Source organism: Schistocerca gregaria, chromosome 1 (genome assembly GCF_023897955.1).
Source record: "Schistocerca gregaria isolate iqSchGreg1 chromosome 1, iqSchGreg1.2, whole genome shotgun sequence".
Classification (NCBI taxonomy): Eukaryota; Metazoa; Arthropoda; class Insecta; order Orthoptera; family Acrididae; genus Schistocerca; species Schistocerca gregaria.
In genome coordinates, this window is record NC_064920.1 from 1,057,230,998 (window position 1) to 1,057,252,057 (window position 21,060).

Consider the following 21,060-nt stretch of genomic DNA (forward strand, 5'->3'; position numbering starts at 1 on the left):
ACCACATCTAAAATGCTTCGAGTCTCTTCTTCTCCAGTTTTCCCACAATCCATATTTCACTACCATACAATCCTGTGCTCCAAATGTACATTCTCAGAAATTTCTTTCTCGTATTAAGGTCTACATTTGATGCTAGTAGAATTCTCTTAGTCAGGAATGTCCTTTTTGCCAGTGCTGGACTGCTTTTTATGTACTCCTTGCTTTATGTCTCATGGTTATTTTGCTGCCTACATACAGAATTCCTTGACTTCATCTACTTCATTATCACCAATCGTAATGTTTAGTTTCTCACTGTTCTCATTTCTGCTACTTCTCATTACTTTCATCTTTCTTGGATTTACTATCAGTCCATATTTTGTACTTATTAGATTGTTCTTTCCATTCAGCAGATGTGTAATTCTTCTTTACTCAAACTGAGGATAGCAATGTCTTCAGCAAATCTTATCATTGAAATCCTTTCACTTTGAATTTTAACTCCACTCTTGGACCTCTCTTTTATTTTCATCATTGCTTCTTTGATGTACAGATTGAACAGTAGGGGTGAAAGACTACATCCCTCACTTACACCCGTTTTAATCTGAGCACTTGATACTTGATCACTTTTATTATTCCCTCTTGGTTCTTGTACATATTGCACAGTACCCGTCTTTCCTATAGCTTACCCTTGTTTTTCTCAGAATTTCGAAAATCTTGCACCATTTTACATTGTCAAATGATTTTTCCAGGCTAACAAATTCTACAAAAATGTCTTGAGTTTTCTTTAGTCTTCCTTACATTATCAACAGCATGTCATAATTACCTCTATGGTGACTTTTCCTTTGATAACACCATCATCTAACACATCATCTAACACATCCTCAATTCTCTTTTCCATTCTTCTACTTATTATTGTCAGCAACTTGGATTTATGAGTCGTTAAGCTTATTGTGTGATAATTCTTGTACTTGTCAGCTCTTGCAATCTTTGAAAATATGTGGATGATATTTTTCCAATAGACAGATGGTATATTGCCAGAGTAATACACTCTACATTCTACATTGTTGCACTTCTCCCAATGGTTTTAGAAATTCTGATAGAATGTTATCTATCCCTTCTGCCTTATTTGACTGTAGGTCTTCCAAAGCTCTTTCAAATTCTGATTCTAATACTAGAGCCCTTGTCTCTTCAGTATCGACACGTTTCTTCTTCTGTCAAGTAATCAGACAAGTCCTCCCCCCCCCATAGAGGTCTTCAATGTATTCTTTAAACCTGTCCACTCTCTCCTCTGCATTTAACATCGGTATTCCAGTTGCACTCTTATTGTTACCATCCTTGCTTTTAGTTTCAGGGAAGGCTGTTTTGACTTTCCTGTATACTGAGTTAGTAATTTCACATTTTTCATGCAACCATTTCACCTTAGCTTCCCTGCACTTCCTATTTGTTTCATTCCTACGTGACTTGTATTTCTGTATTCCATAATTTCCTTGAACATTTTTGTACTTCCTTCTTTCATTGATCAGCTGAAGTATTTCTTCTATTACCTACAATTTCTTTGCATTCACCTTCTTTGTACTGACTGTTTTCTTTCCAGCTTCTGAGATAATTCTTTTTAGAGTTACCCACCCCTTTTCAACTGAACTGCCTACTGAGCTATTCCTAATCACAGTATCTACAGCCTCAGAGAACTTCAAGCATACCTCTTCATTCCTTAGTACTTCCATATCTCACTTCTTTGCACACTGATTCTTTCTGACTAATCTCTTAAACTTCAGCCTACTCTTCATCACTACTAAATTGTGATCTGAGTCTATATCTGCTCCTGGGTACACCTTAGAATCCAACATCTGATTTTGGAATCTCTGCCTGACCATGATGTAATCTAACTGAAATCTTCCGATATCTCCTGACCTTTTCCGTAAATACCTCCTCCTTTTGTGATTCTTGGACAGAACATTCACTATTACTACCTGAAATGTATTGCAGAACTCAATTAATCTTTCTCCCGTAACCCTTTCTTCTACTCCTTCCCCTATGTAGCAAACCATTTTTAGATTCTTTTTCTGCTATCAGTGTTATAAATCAGTGATTTGCAACACCGTCAATTCCAAAAAATGTGATGCATTCTGAGCAAGTATCATGTCCTGTACGATCACAAAATATACCAAATGGTGATATTTTTTAATGTATCACATGCACTACTTGGTAAGTTCTGAGGGGAGCAATCTTTCTGGAGAAAAAATTGTAGAGGCCTAAGTAATTTTTTTTCCAAATATGATACAACTCTTGAGTATGTTATACTCATCTCCAGCTACATTTACATGGGTACTCTGAATTCACACTCAAGTGCCTGGCAGAGGGTTCATCGAACCATTTTCATATTACTTCTCTACCGTTCCACTTTCGAATGGCACGTGGAAAAAAGAAACACCTAAATCTTTCCGTTAGAGCTCTGATTTTCCTTGTTTTATTATGATGATCATTTTTCCCTATGTAGGAGGGTGTCAGCAAAATATTTTTGCATTCAGAAGAGAAAGTATGACTGCCATACTAAACTCGCATATCATATCAGTGACACTCTCATCCCTATTGTGCGATAACTTGAAACAAGCTCTCCTCTATCAATCCACCTGGTAAGGATCCCATACCTCGCACCAATATTCCAGCAGAGGACAGACAAGTGTAATGTAGGCTATCTCTTTAGTGGGTTTGTCACATCTTCTAATTGTTCTACCAGCAAAGCGCAGTCTTTGTTTTGTCTTCCCCACAATGTTATCTATGTGGTCTTTCCAATATAAGTTGCTCGTAATTGTAATTCCTAGGTATTTAGTCAATTTGACAGCCCTTAGATTTGTGTGATTTATCGTATACCCAAAATTTATTGGATTTCTTTTAGTACCCATGTAGATGACCTCACACTTTTCTTTGTTTAATGCTAATTGCCACTTTTCGCACCATACAGAAATTCTCTCTAGATCATTTTGTAATTGGAATTGATAATCTGATGATTTTACTACATGGAAAATTAGAGCATCATCTGCAAACAGTCTAAGGGGGCTGCTCAGATTATCACCTAGATCATTTATATAAATCAGGAACAGCAGAGGGCCTATGACACTACCTTGCTGAATGCCAGATATCACTTCTATTCTACTTGATGATTTACCATCTATCACTATGAACTGTGACCTCTCTAATAGGACATCATAGATCCAGTCACACAATTGAGATGATACTCCATATGCATGCAATTTGATTAATAGTAACTTGTGAGGAACGGTATCAAAAGCCTTTGGAAACCTAGGAATATGGAATTGATCTGAGATCCCTTGCCGACAGCACTCATTACTTCAAGGGAATAAAGAGCTAGCTGTGTTGCACAAGAACAATATTTTATGAATGCGTGTTGGTTAAGTATCAATAAGTCATTTTCTTCAAGGTGATTCATAATGTTTGAGTACAGTATATGCTCCAAAATCCTATTGCAAATTGGGGTCAGTGATATGGGTCTGTAATTCAATGGGTTACTCCTATTTCCTTCCTTGAATATTGGTGTCACCTGTGCTGCTGTCTTTAGGTACAGACCTTTCATCAAGTGAGCCCTTGTATAAGATTGCTAAGAAAGGCGCTATTGTGTCTGCATACTCTGAAAGAAACCTGATTAGTATACCATCTGAACTGGAAGACTTGCCTTTTTTAAGTGATTTGAGTCGTTTCACAACACCTACGATATCTACTTTTTACGTCACTCATGCTAACAGCTATTGTGGTTTCAAATTCTGTAATATTTACTTCACCTTCTTTCATGAAGAAATTATGGAAAACTGTATTTAGTAGCTCCACTTTAGTGGCACCATCTTTGGTAACATTTCCATCGCTATCGCACAGTTACGGTATTGACTGTTTTTTGCCACTGGTGTACTTTACATATGACCAGAATCTCTGTGGGTTTTCTACCATATTTTGAGACAATGTTTCATTGTGAAAACTATTAAAAGCATCTTGCATTGATGTCTGCACTAAATTTCGAGCTTCTGTGGAACTTAGCCAGTCTTGGGGATTTTGTGTTCTTCTGAATTTGGCATGCTTTTTTCATTGCTTCTGCAACAGTGTTCAGATGTGTTTTGTGTACCATGGTGGATCAGTCCTGTCTCTTATTAACTTATGCGGCTTGAATCTATCTATTGATGTTGATATTGTATCTTTGAATTTGAGCCATATCTGGTCTACACTTACATAATTAGCTTGCTTATTTTGGAAACTGTGTAAAATACTCTTATTGGACATGATTTCGTCCAAAAACGTGCATCATTGTTCATACTAGGCTGATGAACCCACTCACTTGTGAACTGGAATGAAGTAATTGTGAACAATTAATGAGAGATGTCTTTTTTGAATTCAACAGTTTGCATTTATTTGACCAGTAGCATATGCTTCATGTGTTTTGTGTACCATGGTGGATCAGTCCTGTCTCTTATTAACTTATGCGGCTTGAATCTATCTATTGATGTTGATATTGTATCTTTGAATTTGAGCCATATCTGGTCTACACTTACATAATTAGCTTGCTTATTTTGGAAACTGTGTAAAATACTCTTATTGGACATGATTTCGTCCAAAAACGTGCATCATTGTTCATACTAGGCTGATGAACCCACTCACTTGTGAACTGGAATGAAGTAATTGTGAACAATTAATGAGAGATGTCTTTTTTGAATTCAACAGTTTGCATTTATTTGACCAGTAGCATATGCTTCATAACTACAACTATGTCTACTTCACTCAAAGACAGAGAATGAAATCTTACATTCAAATTTTTATCATTTTTTTCATCAGAGAATGTAAAGGACCACAGTTTCTCTGGATAAAAATTGTCCACATGACTCACTGATTGTACCTAACTTTCAGTAACAAATATATAAATTCTTCTAAAATAGTAATAACAATAAAAATAATAATCAATCAACTCCTGACACTGAGGGCGATGATGTACGTGATATTACAACAGGAATAAAAATATTTACAGTACCCCCGTAACCTTTCCCATAAAGAGGGCTAGTAATGGCATACTTTATATGGTGGAAAACATTCCATATGGTAGTGTAGCACTACCTATGTCACTATGAACATAACTACCAGCTCAAAACAACTATTCAGGGTTCCATTCAAACTCCCATCATAATTATTATTTTAAACATTTAGAATGTTGCATGTTTTAGAAAAGGATATCAGTCCTGGCTGTAATTGATTAAATTATTGCAAAATGATAGTTCCAATATAATTAATCACTTCTTAAACTCATATAAAAGAAGCAGTCATCAGGTTTTAATTATCACTTAATACATGTCCTCAGTCTTGGTACTATACACACAGTCAAACTTGACACTTTGTGATGAAGGTGCTGGAATAGGCAGAATCTCTTAGAGTCACTCCCAGAATCTCATATGCATAATGTCAAGTTAGTTGACATTGAAGTCCTTGCACCACAGTACCACAGCTCACCACTAGTGGAGCACTTTATCAATGTGGTGTTAATTTTTTTCTCCTCTAATGGTTGACTTCTCTACAACAACAACTGGTGAGCTATGATATTGTGGCACAGTGATGTCAATGTGACCAGGACTGTGAACTTATGTTTGCTAATAAACAAAAAATAATTATGGAACTTATGGAACTTCATTTCTTAGATGCAATAATCAAAACTGTATCAAGAAACTTTTAAAAACAAAGATAACATTTAATACTTTTTATTCCTGATGGTCAGTTTCAACAGTTAATATTATCATCTTCTGATCTTCAAAAAACTTTCTGTTATACAGCCTGTTCCATTATGACTGTATCACACATTCCATGTTTATGTCATAGTAGTAGTATGTAGTATATACAGTCATAATGGAACAGGGCATATAACAACAAGTTTTTTGAATATCTGATGATGACAGTATTAACACTTTAAACTGGTTATCAGGAATAGAGAGCATTGAATGGGATCTTGGCTATAAAAAGTTTCTTAAAAACAAGTACACATCACACTTCCTAACACTAGTCATGAGAAATTTCAAAACTTTATGACTAGCCTTATACTTATTTCATGTAATCCATACTTTTAGCCATCCTATATGTACACACACACACACACACACACACACACACACACACACACACACACACACACACAGGGTGCCCCTTCTACAGATCATCAGACACATTTTCTCTGGTGTTTTGTCAGATATCTGTAATTTAGTTTTCACAGCATGTAGTTGGAGTCAGCCCAAACAAATGTTGCTCATCAAGTCTTTCATGCAATGACCAGTGCAAACAGAAAGCATTGGTTTGTTTTCCATCATGGGCAAAATGATTTGTAACATGTAATTTTATGTGCTCAATAAATTAACAGTCCCAATGTAGTCTAGTGCAATATTTGTAGCAGCAGTTACCAAGCATCATTGCTGTGTGGCACACCACTCAACATGGGCCAGGGCAGTGCTGTCACTGCTGTAATACTGGCTACTCTTCCTCTTTTACTGTCCCTGCTAATATGTATCAATAAAACAAATACTGCGCTACACCAATTTGGGACTGCTTAATCAAGTTAGCACATGAAACTGTGGTTTAAACATCATTTTACTTGTAGTGTAAAACAACTGACACTTGCTATTAGCACTGGGCATTGCATGAAAGACTTGATGAGCAGTATCTGTTTGGGCTGACTCCAGCTTCACATTACAAAAAAGAACTTAGAGGTATCTGCTGAAATGACAGAGAAAAAGAAAATGCACCTGACCACACTTATGGAAGACACCCTGTGTGTGTGTGTGTGTGTGTGTGTGTGTGTGTGTGTGTGTGTGTGTGTGTGTGTGTGTGTGTGTGTGTATTATCTTTCAGCAATCAGCTACCTTTCCATCAGCTACTCACCAAACAGTAAACTGTCACATTTACAAACTTACATCATACTGCAGATGAAAAATAGGTCGGCATCTTGTTTTATAACTGAAATAAAATGTTGTAACTTCGTCAAAGGTTGCACTGAGAAGTGTCCTCCTTTATTTCCTGATGGAGACTAGGTTCTCTAATGTCTGTCCTATGTTGTCTATTTACTGTTTTTGAGTTGGCTGCAATGCCACTTTGATCATGACTGCAGGGTCACTTTTTGTACACAGGCTATCACTTGCATTTGTCACATAATACAGATAGTTTGAAAATGGACACAGGTGTCTGAACCTAGTCACCATCAAGAAATAAAAAAAGATACTTCCCAATGCAACTTATGATGGAATTAGAATCATTTATTTCAAATGGTCACAATGACATAAATGTTTGACTACCTCTGAATGTGATCCATGAGCTCGTCTGTCTTCTTTTTTTCATTATTTTATTTATTTATTTTTATTCAAGAATCAAGTTCCACAGGAACAAATTGAGGAGCCAATGTGCATGGTAACAGAACAGCTCATGACATGAGATTACACCAGAAAAGTTAATAAAAAGTAATGTAAAATTTATACTTATTGTATACAGATCACAAGTTGCTGAATACATACTAGCATAATCAATAATTTAACACAAAAATTTGCTTAATTTTTTTACAGGAGTCCCTGACGAAATAGAATGGTTTAGCCATAAGGAAATTCTTCAATTCAGACTTGAAAGTTTCAGGATTAGTGCTATGATTTTTTAAAGTCTTGTGGTAGCTTTTGGGAAATTGATGCAGCAAAATACTGTACACCTTTCTGCACAAGTCAAAGAGGTGCATTCCAAATGCAGACTGGATTTCTGCCAAGTATTATCTAAGTGAAAGCTGCTAATTGTAATTGTTAGCAACAAATGACATTAAAGAAAATACATATATATAGAGGGAGAGAGGCCGATACCAGAATTCCCAAAGTCCTGGACAGCGGCCAACAACAGGTTAATGAACTTACACCATATATTGTTCAAATTGCCCATTTACGAGCAAAAAATACTCTTTGTGAATAGGAAGAAGTATGCCAGAACATAATTCTATGTGCTGTAGATGAATGCAAATAAACAATGTAAGCTAATTTTTGTGTTGGACTACCACTTATTGCAGATACTGTTCTAATGGTAAATATAGCAACATGTGGTTTTTTAACTATATTCTGAACATGATATTTCCATAACAGCTTACCATCTATCTGAACAGATAGGAATTTTGACTGTTCAGACTTACTATTCATATGCCCATTGTGTGAGAACTCACCACAAGCAGAGACTCAAGGCTGAGACTGCAGTGGTCACCTCATTACTATCCAGAATAATCACTAACTGCCTCATAATTAACTTCTTAATTTCTTCCCTCATAAAACTATAGGATAGACACTGTTTTTCACAATGGTTATGGGATGATGTAGCAGCATCTGCATGATCCAGTGAGGAAACTCTTTGGCCAGTGATACAGCTCTAGCAGAGCAACAATCTCTAGCTGAGTTCATTACTGACTACTGTTATGTACACCTGCGTTCAGATATGTCTCCATCTTGCAACAAAGTGTAGGTCATTGGTATTTGTGCCATTCATTATTCTGTCTGAAGCATACTAACCTATACCTACTCTACAGTGCTAACACAGCAAAAAATGATGCTATCAGCTGCGAACTATTTCACATTCATCAACTAAGATCACTCGCTACAATAATGGAGCCTCTCACAACCTTAGTGTTGAAGACATGCAGTTGTAAGACAGTGACTTCACAGTATTGAGTTCAGTGCTCCACAGCACCAGCAACAACCCTGGCCTTCAGACAAATGTGAAAATGACACTTTCGTTTGCAGTGCCAGTGGTATCAACAATGACCTGTATGCAGAAGAACAATGTGTATCAATTAATATCCTCCTGTATGTCATGAGCTATGAATACCATTCATCTTCTCGTGATGAGTTAGTGCTTAAGGAGACCAAAGAGCAAAGGTCATCGGTCTCCTATTCACGGCTCAGAACATAATCAGTGTACCCACTCTGTCTGCGTATACATTACCTACTGTGTGTAGGTATGAGAAAGTGTTCTAAATGTTTTGTACAGCTGTATCTGAAACAGAACGTAGGAACCAGTCCAGTATTTACCAGTGGGAAACTGCCTAAAAATGCCATCCAGACTTAGGAGGGAGGGGGGGGGGGGGAGGGGGAGGCCTCACCAACCCCTCATTGTTAATCTGCTGGGCAGATTCGATCCAGGGTCAGCATACGTCCCCATCCAAGGAGTGGTTACATTAACAAGTGCAGCTTTCCAGATGGGTACCATTCTTCTACAATCAAACAAGACACTCCTCAGAAAATCACTATGCATAGATAGAGACTGATGTTGTTGAAACACATGGTACCTTCCACGTTGCAGAGCTTTGAGCTCTGTGCTGTAGCTTTCACATTACAGTTTGACTGTTGTCATTCTCTGACCAAATTTAGTGCTACATGAACCACATAATTTTCACAGCAGCACTGTGCATCTTCATTCATTAGCTTTTCACCCCAAACAACATGACATGTCATTTGCTATCACTGAGTGTATTTTTCACTGTTATGATATTTCTGACGTAAATAACCTTACTGTGTCACTCAGTGAACATGCATATCTCAACAGTGGTATTACATTGTCATCCCTGGCTATCAAACAAAACATACAGTGTGGAGAAGACGGCACTCATTCAGCCTCTTGCCTGAACACCGGAACAGCAAATATGTCAAGGTATCTATGATGTGCATTAGGACACAAAAACACATTCTCAACTCAGGAGATGCTTGTGCCATTTAACTGATATGGTACTGATGCCAGATCACACTTTTTAGACGCTGTGGATTGTGAAATTACCCTCTAAGCTACAATTAGCAACTACCTCAAATGAGCATGAACCAGTGGATAGAAGATTAATTGTAGCAGACAGACTTCTCACAGTATTACAGCATCAACATAGCATCAATTCAGCTGACAAAAATGACCAGCCATGCACTCTCCAGGGTACAAGCAATGACATGCAGCAATAATCAGCCAAACAATTCCAAGTGTGTGCGAACCTCACCAAAGATGACGTCACTCCCACTCATTTGGGTGCGACCTTCAGCCAGCCAAAGTAAATAGAGTGGCTGGAAAGCACACACTATGTGCTGATAAAAAGATGTGACCACACCTCTGGTGGTTCCATGCACATTTTGGTGATAAAGCTCACAATTGCATGGCATTCTGCAACTCACCATATGGAAAGAATGATATGCAATAGGCGTTCCAGATCACTTCACCATTTTCAACTTGCCTAGCATCTTCATATGTGAGCCAATCTCCTTATATATCATCTTCATGTGGCACACTCTACCTCCTGGACTACACATACAACCAACATTTTCTCATTTGGGGTCTGTGGAGAGCATAATTTCATGTGAATTACCACTGACAGAAAAGAATTTGTGTCTTTCAGCTCCATGAGGCAAATGATTTACACATTGCAGAGTATGGAACCACACCCCTAACCTTGCTCTTTGGATTAGAAGACACTTTCTCTTGGGAACTTTGCATTTCTAAGACATTTTCATCTCTCCCCCAATTTGGCTCTTGGAATTCTTCCACATGACAGCGGCAAATGTTCTGTGGCCAAAATTACTGGTGCTTCACTGTCACTCATCCAACCAATGACTACAATCCTCAACTCAAAAACTGTCAGTTTTTTTGACACATACAAATTCTATCACCAGGTGCAAGAAAACAGCCAGTCATCAGCTCTGGAATTACAACAAACTACCCAGCAATACTTCAATATAAAGAAAGGAACATTTTGCCTATATGAAGAGAACCACTCTATACATGGCAAAATTCACACATCAGCAGACAAGCCAAGTGCTTGAAACAGCTTTCTCTGAAGAAACCTCATTATTTCGTTTTTACCATCACGAATGCGTCAAACGACATAGGGCAGATGGCAGCAGATATTCACATGTCACCAGAGCAACCAGCAACAAATCCACCAGCATCTGTACAGGTTCATCAAGTGCATTTCTCTTCCAGTATCTGTGCACTTGCAGTGTGTGTTTCCCCACCTTCCCTAACCCTTGTGTGCAGTTCAAACAGTGTGCTGTCATCAGTGGTACAGTCTATAAGATAAACACCATGTCGGGTCTGCCAGACTGACACAAGGTGCGCAGGCTATCTTCGGAGAGACTGTGCAGCCAAGATGGTCATAAAGGACTTATTGCAAACTTGGACTGTTAGACAGTAGAATAGTGATTGGGCCTCACTCTTTCAGGATATACCAAAGAAAGATGGCGCCAATGACTATGTGGCCTTTGGTTCCTTTAACGCAACAGAAACCCTATCGTAGTTTTATATTATCTTCCTAGTTTGATTCTTTGTCCATTATATCTTCTAGTATCTCTTACTTGCTAGTACAATTCCATTCCCTAGGAATTTCATGAATAGTTGCTTTTTTGCATGAGTGATTTCTTGTCTTAGACAAAAGTAAACTGCCAAAATAAATTACAATTTACCATTCTGTCATCTGCATTTTTCCAGTTTGGCTTCTCTGCAATACAGTCAATATACACTAAGTTCAGACAATTTAGACTTCTAGCCTTTTTTAAAAATGAATGAAGAAATCATTTATTAATTTATTTAGTGTTACAGAAACAATCAATGACTATACGACCAGTCATCAAAAGTATTTTTGGAGAAATATTTCAGAAATGCTTGCTAATAATGTTTGTGGATATTAACACACTAAATTTTAAACACTCAAATGACCTGCCTGTGTCCAAAAATTGTAAAGTTACTCCTAATTGCCTGTCGACTGAGACTGCTTATGCCATTGCCATATTTTGTTTTATTATTCTTCCTCATGTTAACATTAGTAAATAGTACTTGACCATTGTGGTCATATTTTAACACTATATTTGTGCAATCTGAGGGTAATTTATAGTGAATTAGCTGCAACCAATTACCTTTATAGGTTTTTAGTCTTCCAAGATGACATTTCAAGACGTCTGGCATCCCAACTTTAGATGTTTACATTTATTTAAGTGTTGTGAACATTTTCTTTACGAGCAGCAATACAGAATTTTGCAATTAAATTTTTTAAGACAGAAGCATCATAAGTAAACATTGTTCAAATTCTGTAAATAAATTTAAACATCTGAAGATGTGTTGAACATATTTTGAACATAAAATAAATGTACTATCGAAAACATGTTTCGAACCATACTCTGTTGGTGTGGCGTCTTGAGAAAGGAGCACCATTCACATCAATGCTTTACCCCATAAACATCAACAACACAGATGCTATAGGTTTTACTTTATACGCTGTGAATACTACTGTCACATGACGTGGTTAAGTGGCCTGAGAGCTTAAGCAACTATGTGAATCAGGCCCACAGATCGCCACAGGATGCCCATGCCTGCCCTAAGGTAAGATAGCTCTCCAAAATGTGACCAGTGAGATGACTTAGAACATTTGTATTGTAATACAAATTTACAGGTATTGCTTTTTATATTTTTGAAGTACAATTCCTTTGCACTTCAATTTATACTGATTTTACAACTTAATAAATGTGATTTTACACTCTGTTAGTTCTAAAAAAGACATATATTTTCAGTTTCTGTACTTTTCACACTGAGCAGGGTAGTGCAGCGGTAAGCACACTGGACTCTCGCATTCAGGAGGATGACAGTTCATACCTGTGTCTGGCCATCCTGATTTTGGTTCCATCACTTCGCCACATCTCTTAAGGCAAGTGCCACAAAGGTTCCTTCAAAAGGATATGTGTTTTTATTCTTCATCCTTACCTAGTACAAGTTTGTACTCTGTCTCTAATGACTTCAGTGTTGATGGGACATTCAACACTGATCTCCTGTCCTCTTGCTGTACTTTTCAGATGATCTTTGACAACTACAGTACTTCAACATACATACCTTCAGGCTTCTCACATTCTTGGGCTGATATGAAAATGCATGCAAACTGACAAAGAGATTTTTTGGTTTGAATAAGGTATAATAACACTGAATTTATTTGTTGTATTTTTTTGCATGTTGCTGACTACTCACTCAACTGATATTATGGTAATGGGACTCTGATCCCAAAGAAACTTTTGATTTTCAAAACTGTACCATAATTGTTTTCTGAATGCCTTATTTCTTGTTATATGGTTATCTTTAATAGGCTCATCCTATATGAAAATACATCAGTGTCCTCTACTATTGCCTGCATTGTAATATTTATGATTTATACTGTTTTTATGTAAATAAAAATCTCTGCTTAAAAGTTACCCTTTCTATCACTAAAGCTAACACTTTTAATAAAATTCTCAGAAATCAAGACTTACAGACCCAACAGATACCAGATTTATGTTTGTAATGAACAACTATTATCTGTTTATCATCACACAACACTTTTCATAACTGCATCACCTTTTTAGTTTCTCCTTAATATCTGTACCACCAAAGTAAAAATCTAAATTTCACTATCACTCGTATAATATGTGGGACTTTCTAACAGGCAACAGGTAGCTTTACTTATTTGTAGGATTTTAAAGTAACTTATTCCTAACAGTAACATATTTTCCAATGCCTCTCTCTGAGACTCAGCCATACCTTTGCATCTCCTTCTGCAGCTGCAATATGGAGAGGAGTCTTCCCTTGTTTGTCTTTAGCATTGAGGCTAGCACCTGATGTCAATAGTATCTGAACAAGAGTCTGTTTTATTGTGTGAAATGAAGGCAACTGTACAGCATACATTAGAGCTGTCTCTCCATTTTCATTCTTTTCTTCAATTGTAGTAAGTTTTTTATTCAGTATATACTTCACTTTGTCAAGTGTATCTCTTCGAGCTCTGACTGCACAATGCAGAATATTATTACCATTATTATCACAACCAATCTCTTGTTGATGCTTCTCCATAAGAAATTTAGTGATTTCAAAGTTATCAATCTCAAATGATGTATGTAAGGCTGTCTTGCCATTTTTATCTCTTACTGTTAAGTCAGCTCCAGCATTAATCAGTAGCTCTTTCACCTGTAAAGGAAAATACCAAAATAATTTCATGCATAAGAGACTACAAGAAAACAACAGTTATATACGATTCATCTGATAGATGTGGGAGTTTCAAACAATAGTCAGTCCAGAATGGAACAAAAACAATATTATGAAAAGGCTAGATTGCTTATCACCAAATAGAGGAGTCACTGAATCACAGTCAAGCACAATGAAAGGGCCAGAGTGGCCATCACAAATTTAGACACCTGCTGCCTGCAATCCATAGTGAATTGCCCACTTCATAGCTTTGTTGCCACATACTCACTGTTAATAGAACACCACCAGCTGAATTTTTAGTGTTTCTGTGTGATATTGTGTGTTCTTGTGTAGTTTCAGTCTTCCATGGAATAGTGCATTGACATGTAATTGGCAGTGAGCAAAATGTAGGGGCAAGGGTAGTGATTCTCCATTTGGTGTGTGTAAAGGGTGAAAAGACATTTAAAAACAATTAAGGTGTTATATCAAATGTACTGACATTTTTTACTGATCAAGCTGACAGCCAAGAAGCCACAAATAATTTAAATTCAACACAAATTCATAAAATGTATAATTTTCCACATTAACAGTGCAGTAACATCAGCAGAATCTGTAGATGCAAGCACATATTTTGATTCTCCATATAAATAAAAATGGAAATCTATGGAATTTGATGATTTTGACACAAAATTAGTGCATACAACTGTACTGATGGCTAGAAAAATACAGGGAGGTCACCATGAAGAAATTAACTATTGTTGCTCAAAGGTCTGTGTTGCTTATCTTCCCTACTCATTTGATTTTAGGTTTAGGTAGTGTAATGATGAATGAAAATTTTTAATGGAATGCAGAGACATTGTAACAGGAAGAATAAAGTTTTGTGTACACTTATTGTAATATACTTTGATGAAACCTGGATTCCACAAAACCATATGGACAAATGTATTTTGGTGGGTTTCAATGGGCCTGCAAGTACCTACAGTTCTTTTATATAGCATATATTGACAATTTAGGTGATGGTGAAGTGACAAAATGTCAGTAAGAGATGCAAATAAAATATTTTCAGGATGTAGGGAATATTATCAGTCGTATTGACATGAGCCATCGAAACAAAAATACTGGCAGGGGGACACAAGTACTTGCACACTTTCGCACATGGAATCTATCATAAATAAAATGCATTCATGAGTCACATAATACAATAATGATGTTTCAGATGTTAGCAAAATTAATTTTATAGTTTTCTTAACAATTTTCTCAGTAGAAGTTTCTAAAGGTCCAAGACGACATAAATTCATCAGCAACACCATTTTTTGTTACAAAGGCAGAACAGTTTCATACCTTTACATTATTTAATTTTTTATCTTGGAATGCTTTTATGGTTTCATGACAAAACATGTATTATACATGTCTATAAACTCTTAGCATGCTCATATTTTTTTTCAGTCTAAATATGTTCTGTATTTTCAACATGTTGAAGTCAAGGATTACTTTCTTCAAAATTTCTTGTAACATTAGTTTTTGTTTTCCTTCATAGCAGCTGGCAAGAATTTTCTGTTGGAAAGTACTCTATCTTATTCTAGACTAAAAATATAGATGTATCTTTTTTCATAGTTTTTACTAACATATGAAATTATCACCAACTGGCAATGCAGCAAAGTCGTGAGATGACCTTGAAATGCCTATTTTCATGATGGCAGCTATACTAAACATTTATAACCTTTCAACCAAAAGGCTGTTTTCAGAAATAGTAGGAACACACACATTTACACAAGCACAACTCTTATACACTCGGCCATAGTATCTGGGTGTTGTGGTCGACTGTGGACTGGAACTACATCTGAGCAGCAATCTGGGATAGGTGGTGGAGGTAAGCTGGAGGTTATGGGGGTGGAGAGAAGGAGAGGATAGGATAGGGCTCTGAGGTGCAGAGTCACGAGGTTGTGCTGAGGGTTTGGGAAGGGGAGAGGTGAGAGGAGAAAGGTAGAGAAAGGAAACAGACTAGTAGGTGCACTTGCAAAATGAAGGCAAGTATATTGCTGGAGTTGGAGCAGGGCAAGGGATAGATAGGTGGAGGACTGGGACTGGCAAAGTTTGAGTGGGAGTTTGTTAGAATGAAGGATATGCTGAAGGGAGAGTTCCCATCAGCCCAATTCGGAAAGGGTGGTATTGGCAGGAAGGACCCAGGTGTTGCATGTTGTGAATCAGTCATTGAAGTGAAGACACGCTCTTGCATACCATATTCAGCAACTGGGTGGTCCAGCTGTCTCTGGGCCACAGTCTGCCAATGGCCATTCTTGTGGAGAGACACACTCTTGCGTACCATGTTCAGCAACTGGGTGGTCCAGCAGTCTCTGGGCCACAGTCTGCCAATGGCCATTCTTGTGGAGAGACAGCTTGTTAGGTGTCATGCCCACATAGAAAGAAGCACAGCTGCTGTTGCTTAGTTTGTAGATCATGTGGTTGCAATCATGGGTAGCTCAGCCTTTGATGGGATAGGATATGACAATGACATGACTGGAGCAGATGGCAGTCAGGGGATGTATAGGACAGGTCTTGGAGTAGGGATGGACAAGGATATTGTGCAGGTTCTGTGGTTGGCGGAATACCACTGTGGGAAGGGTGGGAAGGATAGTGGTTAGGATATTTCTCATTTCAGGGAATGACAATAGGTAGTCAAAACCCTGACAGACAATGTAATTCAGTTGCTCCAATCCTGGGTGGTACTGAGTCACATGAGAAGTGCTGTTTTGTGGCTGAACAGTGGGTATGTAGGATGTGGTAGGGGACTGGAGAGACAAAGCACAGGAGATTTGTTACTGAACAATGTTTTGAGAATAATTTTGATCTGTGAAAACCTTGGTATATTTGGAGAGGGACCATAGATGTGATAACCACTAATGCCTAGGCTGTATGAAAGGGACTTCTTATGTTTGATATGGATGGTGATACTTAAGTAGCCATCAACAAGATTGAGGTCAATATTGAGGGAGATGGCTTATCATGTTGAGGAGGACCAGGTGAAGTGAATGGGAAAGAAGGTGTTCACCCTCAGTCTAAATCATGAAGACATCATCAATGAATTTGAATCAAGTAGGAGGCTTGGGACTCTGGGTGGTTAGGAAGGATTCCTCTAGATGGCCCATGAACAGATCGGCATATAATGTGCCACAAAGGTGCCAATTGCTGTACGACGGTTTTTCTTTTTTTTTTTTTTATTTTTTATTTTTTGTAAGCGACTCCTTCAAAGAAGAATGAATTATGGGTGAGGATATAATTGGACATGATTGCAAGAAAGGAAGTTGTCAGTTTGTACCCAATTGAGCTATCGAAAAGTTACTTTTCAAAAGCGGCAAGTCCATTGAGGATGGTAGTGTGGTCGGTGGCATCAACAATGACAAGAAGGATACCAGGTGATAAGGAACAGTAACTGTGGATAGCTAGTGGAGGAAATTGTTGGTGTCTTTCATATAGGATCTTAAATGGGTGACAGGCTGAAGGTGTTGGTCCTTAGCCAGAACCCAGTCCCCCACACTGTTCCTGCATTAGTGCCTACCTCATGGAATCCCCTGCAGATGGCCTGACCATCACATTATGTATCTCCAGCTGCAACTACTGCTTCCACAATGACCTCTACCTGTTGAGATTCCATCAGACCACCACCAATTCAGTCCTGCAAAACCATATAAATCAGGCCTAAACCCCTTCCCAATAGCTCTCCTCCGTCTACAAAATTCTGCTGCTCTGAAATCCAAAATTCCAACACCCCAGTTTCAACTTCCAGATAGAAACTTAGCAGCATGCACAATGCCACCTCAAAAATCTTTACAACCTGTTCATCTCCTACTGCCACCTTGGGCAACTGCTATTCACCAACTATACAAGAGCCTCCAAGCCTCTCCCCACATCCTCTCACAGCCATCAAACTATGCCTTGCAGACTTAATACATTTACCTCAACCTCAGAAACTCTCTCTAATCACCACATAAAATGTAGGACCCAAACAGACCCAAAACACAGTCATGAATCTGTCTTCCTAAAGCTTCAGTCCAGTGGAAGTATCAAACCTTTCCAAAGGCCTTACCTTTTGCCCACTCCTAAATTTAACCATGCTACACTTGCTAAACCCCTTCTCTCCTTCTCCCAGTACGTACAGTGGAAACTCTTTTTCACCACAAACCCTATCAATCATACTCAAACAAAAACCAATATTGAAACCTGCCTGACTCAGTTCACTCTTCCATCCTACCATGATTCACATCCAACTGCCCACAGACCACCCCCTGTTAAGTTTCCAGAAATTCTTAACCATGAGGTTTGTTTCATTGTCATTCCAAAAATCCCTCAATATGGAAACCAATCTTACATCTGCAGAAAGAGGCACAATTGCTTATCTAAAAACTAATCCTTACCTTATAATCCTTCTTGACAGCAATGTTTCCATAACTGTTGTTATTAACTGCAGAAATTATTTGGCAGAGGGACTCGGTCAGCTGTCAGATACATCCATCTACATGTCCTGCCACTGTGACCATATTCAAAAAATCCAGAAGGATCTCCATACCCACCTCAAATCCTTGGGACCATTCCAGCCCCCCCCCCTCCCCCCCCCCCCCCCCCCCACGTGCCTCCTTCTCTGCTCAACCCTACAACTCCCACATTCCTACCTCCTATATGCTTCTTAAAGTCCATAAGCCCAACCACCCAGGCCACCCCAATGGGGTTGTTTACTGTACCCTCACTGAAAGAAACTCTGTTCTCATGAACCAACACCTTGAGCTTGTTACCCATGATCTACTGCCCTATCTACCTCTGTCGACTCTCCACAGTTACTTTTCCTTCACCATACCGTATCCTGCTCATCACTGTTGATTCCACCTTACCTCTACAAAATGCACATGGTATTGCTGCTATTAAACACTACCTTTCACAGTGCCCAACTGACTTCAAACCTACAAGCTCTTTCCTGGTCACCTTAACAAAATATAACCTCACCCTCAGTTACCTATCCTTTGAAGGGATCATCTACAAACAGATCCATGGTACAGCAATGGCCACCTGCATGACACCATCCTATCCAAAACTGTTCACGGGCCATCTAGAGGAATCCTTTCTAACCATCAAGAATCATAAACCACTCACCTGGTTGAGATTCATTGATGGCATCTTTGTGATCTGTACTGAGGGTGAGAGAATCCTATCCACATTCTTCCAGAACTGCAACATCTTCTTTTCCAGTTTCTTCATCTGGTCTTCCTCAACCCAACAAGCCACCTTACTCAATGTTGACCTCCATCTCAATGGCAGTTCCATTATACCATTGTGCACATCAAACCTATCAACACCACCAACAAAATCTACACTTCAACATCTGACACACTTTCCAAACCAAGAAGTCTACATCTACATCTACATATATACTCTACTAGCCACCAAGTGGTGTGTGGCAGAGGGCACAATTCATGACAAAAATCATATTTCCCTCCCTCTCTTCCACTCGCAGATTGTGTGAGGGCTAAACGACTGTCTGAATGCCTCATTATGAGATCTAATTTCCCTTATCTTTGAATGGTCTCTTCCAAAAAGCATAGGCATCAGTGGTCAGTGCATTTGTAGTGACAAGCAGTTCCTCTCCAAATATGCAAAGAATCCCACTGAGGTTTTCAGAGACCAAAATTATTCTCAAGACATTTTTTAGAAACAAATATCCCACACTCTATTATTCCAGGCCCCTAATGCCTCCTACATACACACTGTCCAGCCACAAAGGAGCTCTTCTCTTGTGACTCAGAGCCACCCATGATTGGAGCAACTTAATTATGTTCTCCATTAGGTCTTTAGCTACCTCTTGTCATTCCTTGAAATGATAAATATCCTAACCACTATCCTCACTACCACTCCCATACTGGAATTCTGCCACCAACCAAATCCATGCAATATCAAATGGTTCAAATGGCTCTGAGCACTATGGGACTTAACTTCTGAGGTCATCAGTCCCCTAGAATTTAAAACTACTTTAATCTAACTAACCTAAGGACATCACACAAATCCATGCCCGAGGCAGTATTCGAACCTGCAACTGTAGTGGTCGTGCGGTTCCAGGCTGTAGTGCCCAGAACCGCTCGGCCACTCCCGCCAGCTATGCAATATCATTTTGCATCTATACTTCAAGAGCTGTCCCACAGATCCTCCAATCACCACCTACTCCAGCCCTGTATCATGCATCTCCTATCCATCAAAGGCCAGACTACCTGTGAAAAAAGCCATATGATACACAAACTAAGCTGCAACCACAGTGCTCCATTCTATGTGGGCATGACACCTAACAGGATGTTTGTCCACATGAATAGTAACTGCCAGACTGTGGCCCAGTAACAACTGGACCATCCAGTCACAGAACATGTTGCCCAATATGATGTGCTTGAGTTCAGTAACAGCTCCACAGCCTGAAACACCTGGATCTTTCCTAGCATCACCACCTTTTCTGAACTGCGCAAGTGTGAACTCTCTTTTCAGCATATCATTCATTCCCACAAACCTCTATCCTCAACCTTTGTTAGTCTCAGTCCTCCATCTACCTATTCCCTTCCTTTTTCCCACCCCAACACTATATATACCTTCATTCTGCCAGAGTACCTCCTGGTCTTCTCACTTTCTCTACTTATTTCCTCTCCCCTGTCCCTTCCTTGCTCCTCCTCCATCCCCTCCCCCAAGTAGAGTGTCCTTACTCTGCACCTAGTAGCCCCCTCGCCCCATCCTGTCCCCACTATCTCCCTGCATGCTCTCACTCTCACAGGCAGCACAACCTTTTCCCTCACCTGTACCCTGCCAGCCCTCCTTCTCCATGCTGCATACCTCTTCCTGTCCCCCACTGTCTACCTTGTATTGCAGCTCACATCAGATGCAGTTCCAGCTGCCCAGCCCACAGTCAGACAACAGTAGCCAGAGACAGAGGCTGTGTGTGTGTGTGTGTGTGTGTGTGGGTGGGTGGGTGTGTGCACGTGTGCGTACGTTTGTGCTTCCTATTTACAAAGGATGCCTTTTGGCCGAATGTTTAACTGTTTGGTAGTCTTTTCATTGTGCCTG

At 38.9% G+C, this 21,060-nt stretch overlaps 1 protein-coding gene across 1 annotated transcript in view; it reads right to left on the reverse strand.

Moving 5' to 3' along the window:
• Window positions 1–21,060, reverse strand: part of LOC126281081 (serine/threonine-protein phosphatase 6 regulatory ankyrin repeat subunit B-like) — a 243,704-nt gene that overhangs the window by 34,161 nt on the left and 188,483 nt on the right. Inside the window, exon 14 of the mRNA XM_049979814.1 lies at window positions 13,558–13,977. Within this exon, the coding sequence (XP_049835771.1) occupies window positions 13,558–13,977 (420 nt within the window). The remainder of the gene's footprint in view (window positions 1–13,557; window positions 13,978–21,060) is intronic.